At 37.7% G+C, this 13,089-nt stretch overlaps 1 protein-coding gene across 1 annotated transcript in view; it reads right to left on the bottom strand.

Annotated features, from left to right (window-relative positions):
* The window catches only part of LOC121385190 (neurexin-4-like), a 52,083-nt gene that overhangs the window by 21,473 nt on the left and 17,521 nt on the right, over positions 1-13,089 (bottom strand). The window contains exons 9-14 of the mRNA XM_041515760.1: positions 12,313-12,394; positions 9,962-10,117; positions 5,416-5,557; positions 4,979-5,085; positions 1,593-1,730; positions 368-577 (exon numbers count right to left, since the gene is read on the bottom strand). Coding sequence (XP_041371694.1) covers positions 368-577; positions 1,593-1,730; positions 4,979-5,085; positions 5,416-5,557; positions 9,962-10,117; positions 12,313-12,394 — 835 coding nt within the window. The remainder of the gene's footprint in view (positions 1-367; positions 578-1,592; positions 1,731-4,978; positions 5,086-5,415; positions 5,558-9,961; positions 10,118-12,312; positions 12,395-13,089) is intronic.

Here is a 13,089-nt window from a genome sequence, read left to right as displayed (position 1 = left end):
GTCTATATTTAATACATGGTCTGTTGGAGATCGGCTGTAAGAGAAATCGGTGATACTGATATAATACCCAGAAACATCAATATAAAAAAGAGAGAAATCAGGCTTGGCTAACCATTTCGGGTGACAGCACATATAATACAAAACTAGGAAACATCTTTTCAGGCTTGGCCAACAGTCTTACATCATAATATGTAAAAATGGATATCAAAACTCACTTCCAGGCATGGCTAACAGTTTTGCATTATGGCACATGTACTGAATGTAATGAAATGACAAGAAAAAAAAACTCACTTCCAGGCTTGGCTAACAGTCTTGCATTATGGCACATGTACTGAATGTAATGAAATGACAAGAAAAAAAAACTCACTTCCAGGTTTGGCTAACAGTTTTGCATTATAGCACATGTACTCAATGTACTGACGACAACTCTCGGCTCGCTCAATCAACAAGGTGAGTTCCTGCAGATTGGCGGCGTATTCGACAAATCGGACATAAGAGCCCGGTTCTTGATATCCATCCACGGTGATGCTCTCCTCACTGTTGTGTCCCACGTGGGTTATGGTTTTACCTTGATCATCTACAAATACAAACGTGGGTTATGGTTTTATCTTGAACATCCACAAATACAAACATGGGTTATGGTTTTATCATGATCATCTACAAATACAAACATGGGTTATGGTTTTACCTTGATCATCTACAAATACAAACATGGGTTATGGTTTTATCTTGATCATCTACAAATACAAACATAGGTTATGGTTTTATCTTGATCATCTACAAATACAAACATAGGTTATGGTTTTACCGTGATCATCTACAAATACAAACACAGGTTATGGTTTTATCTTCATCATCTACAAATACAAACATAGGTTATGGTTTTATCTTATGGTTTTATCTTGATCATCTACAGATACAAACATGGGTTATGGTTTTATCTTGATCATCTACAAATACAAATATAGCTTTTTGTTTATTGTTTAACTGTTAAAACTACAGTCAAACTTTGATAATTCAAACTTGAAGGGTACAACAAAATAGTTTGAGATTCAGGGAGTTTGAGTTATAAAACATTTGTATAGCACATCTCAAAACAGAAACTGCATTGCAGTTAGATTATTTTATTTATTTATTGTAAGAAACGTGCGGTGCACTGCCCCCTTCCCAATCTCCTGTTGAACTGCAAATTATTATACAAATGAATGTTCGCCCAACCTCTAGCTACAGGCATCTTTCGGTTTAAACCTGTGAATTATTATACAAATGAACGTTCGCCCAACCTCTAGCTGCAGGCATCTTTCGGTTTAAACCTGTGAATTATTATATAAATGAACGTTCGCCCAACCTCTAGCTGCAGGCATCTGTCGGTTTAAACCTGTGAATTATTATATAAATGAACGTTCGCCCAACCTTTACCTGTAGGCATCTGTCGGTTTAAACCTGTGAATTATTATACAAATGAACGTTCGCCCAACCTCTAGCTGCAGGCATCTGTCGGTTTAAACCTGTGAATTATTATATAAATGAACGTTCGCCCAACCTCTAGCTGTAGGCATCTGTCAGTTTAAACCTGCGAGATAAAAACTTACCTATTTCACATTTGACCTTAAAGGGCTTGAGAGGGCCGGAACCGTCGGGGTCGATTATTGCATCTTCTAGTCCTCTACGATCCTTTTCATTCTGAGCAGAGTACAGCTTCATCATTGTACACGATATGTGGTGCTGGGCTGAGGAAACCAAAAAGAAGGAATGTTTGTCAAGATTCCAACTGTTTTTCTTTTCTTTTTTTCCCCCACTGCCCCCTTTCCTTTCTCTCCTTTGAATTCCATCTCATTTCTTCCCGATCTGGCAACTCCTCCCATCTTTCAACTTCTTTTGCTGTCCACCTCCACATCCCAGTCCTTGTTGCTCCAACCACGACAGGTGCTTGTCTCTTGTGGCTATCTGTGCCACACACCTGCCATTCCTCATCAGCTTTTAGCTGTGGGCTTAGTCTGACCACTTCGGGGAGTGTTCAGTAGTTACTTCTGGCATTGTTAAGAGGCACTTGTAACCACCTACTATGCACCCCTACTACCGGTGGTCATTATTTAGTGCCGTGGGTCAGACCAGCTTTATTAGAGGCAGAGGACGAGGATGCCAGGTGGGTGCAGGGATATACACAGAGACTGCACCCGTGGAGGAAGAAGCTGAGATAGGTAGGCGATGGTGTGGACAGCTCAGAAGACAGAGCCGGAGAAAACTGACAGAAAGGGTTGAAACAGATTTAAATCGTGGGAGAAATTGGAAAGGTTTTTTTATATTAAGATATTTAGAGTGCAGTCCTTGGTTTTTGAAAATTATAGGTGAATGAAAAATCGCACACGTCAATATGCAAAGGCTAGTGAAAAATCACTCACCAAAATAAATAAAATAGGCAGTGTACGTCTACAAAACTGTCTATTAAACCAGTATTTCCCGATTTGTTCAACAAAGAGAAATACCAGTTTAACGACTGCATAGAAGCCACTGCCATGCTTTTAATTTTTATTGTTTTAATAAAAGGACCTTCCTATCATCTAAATGAGCTATGGAAACTGTTGATTTTTGTAAACAATGGAGATAAATATACCCATCTAGTTTACGTGCACCGTTTGTTGAGTGTAACGTGCGCTGTTTTTCACACTCGTCAGATTTAAATTATGTGCGCTGTACGAGCGCGATCGCACCCGCGCACCTTAAAAAGCAAGGTCTGAGAGTGATAGACAGAGGGTGATAGATGAGAAAGATGAATGAATGTGTGAGCCAGCTTTGACGGGATTTGAACCACTGTCGTCAGCTTGATTGTCCAGCAGCTTATCCACTAGACCATGGAGCTCCAACATTAATGGAAATTTGGGGGGGGGGAGAAAAAGACGGGACGTAGCCCAATGGTAAAATGCTCACTTGATGCATAGTTTATCTAGGATTGATTCCCATCTGTGGGTCCTCTGGGCTAGTTCTCGTTGTAGCCAGTGCACCATGACTGGTCGATCAAAGGCCATGGTATGTGCAAAATTGCAATATGTTTAACATACAATAGTTAGTTTGTTTTGTTTAACGACACCATTAGAACACATTATTTATTAATAATCGACTACTGGATGTCAAACATTTGGTAATTTTGACATACGTCTTAGAAAGGAAACCCACTGTAGACATATTTTCCCCATTAGTAGCAAGGGATCTTTCATATGCAGCATTCCATGACAGAACAGCACAGCCTTTGCTATACCAGTCGTGGTGTACTGGCTGGAATAAGAATGTTTGTTAAGATTCCAGCATTAATGGAAGGAAATGTTTTATTTAATGATGCACTCAACACATTTTATTTATTGTTATATGGCGTCAGACATATGGTTAAGGACCACACAGATATTGAGAGACGAAACCCGCTGTCGCCACTTCATAGACTACTCTTTTTTGATTAGCAGCAAGGGATCTTTTATATGCACCATCCCACAGACAGGATAGTACATATCACGGCCTTTGTAACACCAGTTTTTGAGCACTGGCTGGAACGAGAAATAGCCCAATGGGTCGACTGACGGGGATCGATCCCAGACGACCGGGCGCTTTACCACTGGGCTACGTCCCGCCCCTCAGCATTAAGATAGAGACATATAGCCCAGTGGTAAAGTGTGGTCGGTCTAGGATCGATCCCCATTGGTGGAGCCACTGGGCTATTTCTCATTCCAGCCAGTACGCTACGACTGGTATATCAATGGCCGTGGTATGAGTTATCCTGTCTGTGGAATGGTGCACATAAAATATCCCTTGCTACTAATGGAACCCCCTCCCCCCCTCCAATAAAACCTACTCATAACAATATCAGATATATAGACACGATTTGAAAGCCAAACGAGAAACCGTGACGTGTAGTTCCATAGTAACCTACTCATGAAGTAACAAACTCCAATAAATCCACCAACAAGAAAGCCAGACTTACAGATATGACACATAGTAATGTACAGGTCAAGTAACAAATGAATAGAAATTATAATAAACCCACCAAAGAGAAAGCCAAACTTACAGATATGACACATAGTAACATACAGGTCAAGTAACAAATGAATAGAAATTATAATAAACCCACCAAAGAGAAAGCCAAACTTACAGATATGACACATAGTAACGTACAGGTCAAGTAACAAATGAATAGTAATTATAATAAACCCACCAAAGAGACAGCCAAACTTACAGATATGACACATAGTAACGTACAGGTCAAGTAACAAATGAATAGTAATTATAATAAACCCACCAAAGAGAAAGCCAAACTTACAGATATGACACATAGTAACGTACAGGTCAAGTAACAAATGAATAGAAATTATAATAAACCCACCAAAGAGAAAGCCAAACTTACAGATATGACACATAGTAACGTACAGGTCAAGTAACAAATGAATAGTAATTATAATAAACCCACCAAAGAGACAGCCAAACTTACAGATATGACACATAGTAACGTACAGGTCAAGTAACAAATGAATAGAAATTATAATAAACCCACCAAAGAGAAAGCCAAACTTACAGATATGACACATAGTAACGTACAGGTCAAGTAACAAATGAATAGAAATTATAATAAACCCACCAAAGAGAAAGCCAAACTTACAGATATGACACATAGTAACGTACAGGTCAAGTAACAAATGAATAGAAATTATAATAAACCCACCAAAGAGAAAGCCAAACTTACAGATATGACACATAGTAACGTACAGGTCAAGTAACAAATGAATAGAAATTATAATAAACCCACCAAAGAGAAAGCCAGACTTACAGATATGACACATAGTAATGTACAGGTCAATTAACAAATGAATAGAAATTATAATAAACCCACCAAAGAGAAAGCCAGACTTACAGATATGACACATAGTAACGTACAGGTCAAGTAACAAATGAATAGAAATTATAATAAACCCACCAATGAGAAAGCCAGACTTACAGATATGACACATAGCTCCATGGTAACCGGAGTTCTGACAGTTACAGTAGAACTTGTTCCAATCCTGGGTACAGTTCCCGCCGTGCTCACAGGGGTTTGGAGTACACCTGAGAAAGAAATTAATATCTATAGTAACCAAAATGTAAACATATAATTAACAACACAAAATCGTATTTTTAAGGGACGGGATGTAGCCCAATGGTAAAGTGCTCGCTTGATGTGTGATAGGTCTAGGATCAATCCCCATCGGTGGATCCAATGGGCTATTTCTCTTTCCAGCCAGTGCTTCACAAATGGAATATCAAAGGCTGTGGTATGTGCTATCCTGTTTTGGGGACATTTTTATTATTTTCCGATTTGCTTACTAAATATTTGTAGTGTTAGGTTCAAAGATGAAAAATTCTTAAAAATTCATGGTGACTATTGAAAGCACACACCTGTCTCGAATGGAACAACTTCCGATGTTGGCGTTGTTAATTTTCACTTGCTTGCCATCAATTTTCTCAAGGTCAACAATACGAGCAGCGACCTCAAGATTACGTATACAACCACGGAACCCCAGCTCCAAATCCATTCCACCTGGTGAATGAAAGAAAGAATTTGTTTTAGTCAAATATCATATATTTAAGGATAATTTCAATTTTATACAAATTATTGAAAATCCTGCATCAAACTTGCTTTCTGGCTAAAAGGAAAAAGGACCAAGAGTTAACTCTCTTGAAGAGTGACATAATTTGTATCGTTTTCTTTTTAAATAGTGACACAATTTGTTTGATTTGCTGATTAGCATTATGCACTGAAAACATGAGAATGATGTCACATTCATCCAAACTGTTGTAAAGTGCTCGTTGGATGCAAGGTTGGTCTAAGATCGATCCCCGTCAGTGGGTCCACTGGGTTATTTCTCGTTCCAGCCAGTGCACCAGGACTGGTACATTAAAGGTCATGGTATGTGCTATCCTGTCAGTGGGATGGTGCACATAAAAGATCCCTTGCTACTAATGGAAAAATGTAGCAGGTTTCCTCTCTAAGACTAAATGTATATGTCGAAATCTATGGTGACTTTAAAACATTTATTTAAAAACTAGTATTTTTCATTCTAATTTACCAATGGTTCTAGAGGGTGCATACCACCAAATCAAATTCCATAGACAACAATAGTAACATATGTGGCTAAATCTGCTATGCATAGCATTTCAATCAACATACACACCATGGATATAAATACTACCACCCCTCACTCTTAAAGTAAATCAGAAAGAATTGGTGGTTAAGCTGCTCATTTCAGAGACAGGATTGAACGAACTCAGTAGATTCATTCAACTGTTTGTTTTCCCCCCTCGTTCCAACCAACAACTGATCAAAGGCCATGGTATGTGCTTTCCTGTCTGTGATAAAGTGCATATAAAAGATCCCTTGCTGCATTTGGAAAAATGTAGCAGGTTTCCTCTGATGACTATGTGTCAGAATTACCAAATGTTTGCCCATTGGGCTATTTCTCATTCCAGCCAGTACATATATTACGACTGGTATCCAAAGGCTGTGGTATGTGCTATCATGTCTGTATGATGGTGCACATAAAAGATTCCTCGTTACTAATGGAAAACAGTAGCGGGTTTGCTCTCTAAGACTGAAGATTACCCAATGTAACATTATGTTTGACATCCAATTGCTGATGATTAATTAATCAATGTGCTCTTGTGGTGTCGTCAACAAAACAAACATTTCATTTCAGAGATAACAGAAAGCGACTTTGACTACCCTAGTTCTGCAAAAATATGATCATCCTATTTGTCGTGGGACCCTGCACGTTTAAAGGAACATATACCCTTGTTTCTAAACACTTTTGCATTTTGTTTTACTATTAGAGCCATTTTTGATAACTGAAATCATACTTTACTTGGATTTTATTATTTAGATTATCCATTTCCATACATTCGAAGTGTTTTTGGTCATCCTGACACTTTTAATATTACAAAATGCATTTCTCGTATTTTTAAAAACGTACGCGCGTCTCAGAAGTAACAGTTATGGAGTCCAGTTTCAGTCTATTTCATAGGGTATTTCACCATTTCAAAGTCACAGACTCATGTTTCATTCAATTGTAACTTTATCCAAATGTGTTACAGGTTTGTAGATTAACTAAACTTAGTGTTAATTTTCACGGGTTCTAACTAGGGTCTGTCCCTTTAAAGCACAATTACTGTAGCTGGTATATTGACACTAGGTCAATTACTGGCCCAATAAACGAAAGAAAGAAAGAAATGTTTTATTTAATGACACACTCAACACATTTTATTTACGGCTACATGGCGTCAGACATATGGTTAAGAATCACACAGAGTCTGAGAGGAAACCTGCTGTCGCCACTACATGGGCCAATCTTTCCCAATTAGCAGCAAGGGATCTTTTATTTGCGCTTTCCACAGGCAGGATATCACAAACCATTGCCTTTGTTAAACCAGTTATGGATCACACTCTGTGTTTACACTCTGGCCAGCAATATTCAAGACCAAATTTCTCAAATTTTTTTATGTTGTAAGCATTTTATGTAAGTAATCAAACAATTGTTATAAATCAGGAGTGCTGATTTCAAATATGTTTGCCCAACTCAAGTTTTGAGTTTTAACCCCAAAAATTTGAAAAGAAAAGGATGGCTATTCCACACATTCCAAATACACAATTACCCACTATACTATTGTAGTGGGTAATTTAATCTAAATTGATGAATATATAATATCTAATAACAGATAACTCTTACCTATGTAGAAAAGTGTATACATTAAATTTATTCGAAACGGATGAATATATAATATTACAGATAACTCTTACCTATGTAGAAAAGTGTATACATTAAATTTATTCGAAACTGATGAATATATAATATCTAATTACAGATAACTCTTACCTATGTAGAAAAGTGTATACAGTAACTTTATTCTAAACTGATGAATATATATTCTCTCATCCTCAGGTATATAGGACAGAGCTAGCCCATGAAAGAAAGCTATGTAAGAAATTTCTATCCTACATGGGATATGACGCGCACTCGTTTAACATGACGTCGTTGGTAATATATGTATATGACGTCATATTAATGTGAGGTCATTAGATAGAGTTTTAAATTAATATTATGTTATTAAAACCTTCATTATAAAAGCTATCTTGTTAATGTGTAGTGTTAGATTTTATTTAACACATGAAACAAACACAATAAATATGATAGTGTAGTTTATTTATGATAAAATGGTCAAATAAAAAAAGTTATTGTTCAGCTATCTTTGTTTGTTCGTGTAAAATAATGGCTTATTTACTAAATGAATGAGAGAAAAAGACTCCCATCATACGTGGTCATATGGGATAGACAAAGTACAACCTCGGTGGTGAAAATTTCAACCATCTCTAGTGTACTTTTTCTATCCCACATGACCACATATGATGGAGTCTTATAATATATAATAACAAATAACTCTTACCTATATAAAGGAAAGTGCAGTAAGTAATTTTATTCTAAATTGATGAATTTATAATATCTAATATCAGATTACTCTTACCTATGTAAAAACAAGTATTAGCATCAATTTGTTGTACTTTGGTATTTTTATTCTAAATTGATGAATTTATAATATCTAATATCAGATTACTCTTACCTATGTAAAAACAAGTATTAGCATCAATTTGTTGTACTTTGGTAATTTTATTCTAAACTGATGAATTTATAATATCTAATTACAGATAACTCATCTATGTATAAAAATGTATCAGAATGTAGGCGGTTTTGGTCGTAAGAGTTGTTAGGTTTGTCTGGGGGACTGCCCCCCCCCCCCCCCCCCCCCCCCGAACCTTCCCCGATTTTGGCCACACCGAAGTCCCCAATACGATGGGTGCCCCTAAGGATGGGGGCACCGAGACTGGAGGGCACGACGGTTGGTTTGGCCGGGGGGGTGCTGGGTGGGTGGGGGATACTCCACCGGAAGATGGTTAGGGCGGTAGGCGTAGACGGTTTTGGCTGTAAGGGGTGTTAGGTTTGTCCAGGGGACTGCCCCCCCCCCCCCCCCCCCCCCAATACGATGGGTGCCCCTAAGTAAAACATATTTCCCTGTTAAAAAAACTTTTTTGTGGCTGAAGCCTAACCTCTTAGTCACCTGCCACCCCTATTTTGAGGGCTAATTAATATATTTAAAAAAACATTTTAAAATATATTTATATTTAGGACTGCCCGATCTAAATTTGCATTACAAATTGTTAGTTGTTTGCTGTATATTAAATATTGTTTGGGAAAATAACGCACAAAATTATTTATTGTAAAGTCCTGTTTCCCTGTTTGTTTAAATATCAAAATTGCCCCAGTAATTGTTCTGTCTCAGGTTGGACTACTGGCATCTGGTGGCTGAACCTGGGATAGACATGCTCGAAACCTTTGTGGTATAGGAGCATGTAAATATTTTATTGATTGATTGATTGAATGAATTTGTTGTACTGCATAATTTTATTCTAAACTGATAAATTTATAATATTTATTAACAGATAACTCTTACCTATGTAGAAAAGTGTATTAGCCTCAATTTATTGTACTAAGTAATTTTATTCTAAACTAATGAATTTATATCTAATAACAGATAACTCTTACCTATGTAGAAAAAAGTAGTAGGTAATTTTATTCTAAACTGATGAATATATAATATCTAATAACAGATACATGTACGTAACTCTTATCTATGTATAAAAATGCATTAGCCTGAATTTGTTGTACTGAGTAATTTTTATTCTAAACTGAAGAATATATAATATTTATTAACAGATATCTCTTACCTATGTAAAAAAGTGTATTAGCCTCAATTTATTGTACTAAGTAATTTTATTCTAAACTGATGAATTTATATTTAATAACAGATAACTCTTACCTATGTAGAAAAAGTAGTAGGTAATTTTATTCTAAACTGCTGCATATATACTATATATTTATTAACAGATAACTCTTACCTATGTAGAAAAGTGTATTTGCTTCAATTTTCAGAGAACGCTCAGAGACCTTCACATTCCGATCAACAGTGCAGTTAACTTTCGTCTTATCAACGTAAATAGAAAACGAATGCCATAGACCATCGGTGAATTGTTTTGTTTCACTCAACACATCAGCTGAAAAAAATAAAAAAAAGTCCTAAGATTAAGATATGTATGCGACACATCAGCTGAAAAAAAAACCCCAAAAAGATTATGAAAACAAAAGTATGTGGCAAAAACCCCCCAAAAATTGTAACTAATAAGTGAGTTGATTCCCTTCAATGGACCATTCCATGATGTGGCGAGGGGTTTGTATTTCTCAATGACCCAGAGAGCTATACCAGGAGTTTCGGCTCCTGTTAGGGATACCCAAGCTGTATTGGTAGACCATTCCTTGACGTGGGTTAGTTATTAGTTGTTAGTGAGAGACAATAGGGTGTAGTGGTCTTACACCTACCCACTGAGTCATTAAAACTCACTCTGGTGTGGGAGCTGGTACCTAGCTGTGAACCCTGTACATACCAGCCTTATGTCTGATGGCTTAATCACAACACCACTGAGGCCGTGTAGTGGTCTTACACCTACCCATTGAGTCATTAAAACTCACTCTGGTGTGGGAGCTGGTACCGAGCTGCGAACCCTGTACCTACCAGCCTTATGTCCAATGGTTTAACCATAACACCACTGAGGCCGTGTAGTGGTCTTACACCTACCCATTGAGTCATTAAAACTCACTCTGGTGTGGGAGCTGGTACCTAGCCGCGAACCCAATACCTACCAGCCTTATGTCTGATGGCTTAATCACAACACCACTGAGGCCGTGTAGTGGTCTTACACCTACCCATTGAGTCATTAAAACTCACTCTGGTGTGGGAGCTGGTACCGAGCTGCGCACCCTGTACCTACCAGCCTTATGTCTGATGGCTTAATCACAACACCACTGAGGCCGTGTAGTGGTCTTACACCTACCCATTGAGTCATTAAAACTCACTCTGGTGTGGGAGCTGGTACCGAGCTGCGCACCCTGTACCTACCAGCCTTATGTCTGATGGCTTAATCACAACACCACTGAGGCCGTGTAGTGGTCTTACACCTACCCATTGAGTCATTAAAACTCACTCTGGTGTGGGAGCTGGTACCGAGCTGCGCACCCTGTACCTACCAGCCTTATGTCTGATGGCTTAATCACAACACCACTGAGGCCAGTTGAGCTACAACAGCTTGTTCTGAATATGCATGTTAAACCCTATGACCTGACTATAAATTATTATTAATGTTTTTTTCTTTAATAAAAAAAAAAAAAAAGCGCCTGAAAATGGTGGAAGTGACCAAAAGTGTTTAGTCTACCACTTCTTACCATATTTCTAAGGTCGATGACAGTCACTTTTTGGACTCTTGTTTTGGCTTTGTAAAATAAAACATATCCAATGGTAATTTTTTGATATGATATATTTGACAAAAGGTACCGTACTTTTAATTTTTTTCATCTTTTAAAACTTAAAATTAATATTTTGTCCAGAATTATGAAGAAGAAAAAAATACTGACCTGTAAACAGCATTGTCTGCTTATTATAGAAATTTGACAGGGGTCAAGGTTAACAGACCAATTTTTATTTTGATGTGGCAAAGCATTGTAATAATATAGCTAATTTTGAATTTGTATGACGTGAGAATTCCAATGACGTCATTTTGGATCGCCTTACAATAAACATAAGCTGGGTACATGACGTTTTTGCTTTAAGAATGCTGGAAAAATTCCAATGCAAAATTGCTCTTGAAATTTTTTAGTCTGAACATTACTAATGCACATGAACGTGTTTAAAAAAAAAATTGTAATTAAAAAATTGTATGTTTTACGAAATATGGATTTCAAATGAAATTATGGTAAGATGTGCTATATTTATAGTGTACGAAGCCAAATCAAGGGTGCGAAAAGTGACAGTCGTTGACCTTTGAGAAAACAAAAAGAAAGAAAGAAAGAAATGTTTTATTTAACGACGCACTCAACACATTTTATTTACGGTTATATGGCGTCAGACAAATGGTTAAGGACCACACAGATACTGAGAGAGGAAACCTGCTGTCGCCACTTTATGGGCTACTCTTTTCGATTAGCAGCAAGGGATCTTTTATATGTACCATCCCACAGACAGGGTAGTATATACCACGGCCTTTGATATACCAGTCGTGGTGCACTGGCTGGAACAAGAAATCACCCAATAGGCCCACCGACGGGGATCGATCCCAGATCGACCGCGCATCGAGCGAGCGCCTTACCACTGGGCTACGTCCTGTCCCTTTGGGAAAACACTAATTATTTCATAACTTACTGTTTCGAACAACATCCTCAATAGTTTGTTGGGTAAGGGAGACAACCTTGTAGGCAATATAACCTAGAGAATTAATTCTCACCTGAAAAAGAAAATACAAACATCAAGGCCACTGATTACAAACATAAAAATGTGTGCGTGCGTGAATGCGAATACACCTTTAATGTCACCGCAAGAGGAAACTGATTTATTAATCATCGACTGCTGGATGTTGAGGGTGGAATGTAGTCCAGTGGTAGAGTGCTCACCTTTGGCGTAATCGGTCTAGGATTGATCCCCATCCCACTGGACTATATGTCGTTCCAGCCAGTGAACCCAGACTGGTATATCAAAGGCCTTGGTATGTGCTGTCCTGTCTGTAGGATGGTGCATATAAAAGATCCTCCATTACTAATAAATGTTTTTAGCAAGTTTCCTCGCTGGCTGGGTTAAGTTCAACGTGCACCAAACATTTGATAGAGAAGTGAACACCACAAGTCTTGTGATTGGTGATAAATGTGAGTGTGTGCAATTTTATTTAGTCTGGTACCACTGAATCAAGTAGCCTTGTGCTTGAAACAGGTATGGGGTAACTGTGAAGAAAAAAAAAGTACTCAAATTTTGTGCGGAACTAGGGTAATCATAGACGCTATCCCGTTATCTCAGAAATGACCCCCTATTTTTTCTGATTCACTTTAAAGGTAAGGGGTGGTAGTATTTATATCTGTGGCGTTTATGTCGATTGATACGTTGCTATTGTCGTCTATGGGATTTGATTTGGTAGTATACACCCTACAG

The sequence above is a fragment of the Gigantopelta aegis genome, chromosome 11 (assembly GCF_016097555.1).
Source record: "Gigantopelta aegis isolate Gae_Host chromosome 11, Gae_host_genome, whole genome shotgun sequence".
Taxonomy (NCBI): Eukaryota; Metazoa; Mollusca; class Gastropoda; order Neomphalida; family Peltospiridae; genus Gigantopelta; species Gigantopelta aegis.
Note: the sequence above shows the minus strand (reverse complement) of the source record. Positions and strands in the feature narration are given on the sequence as shown.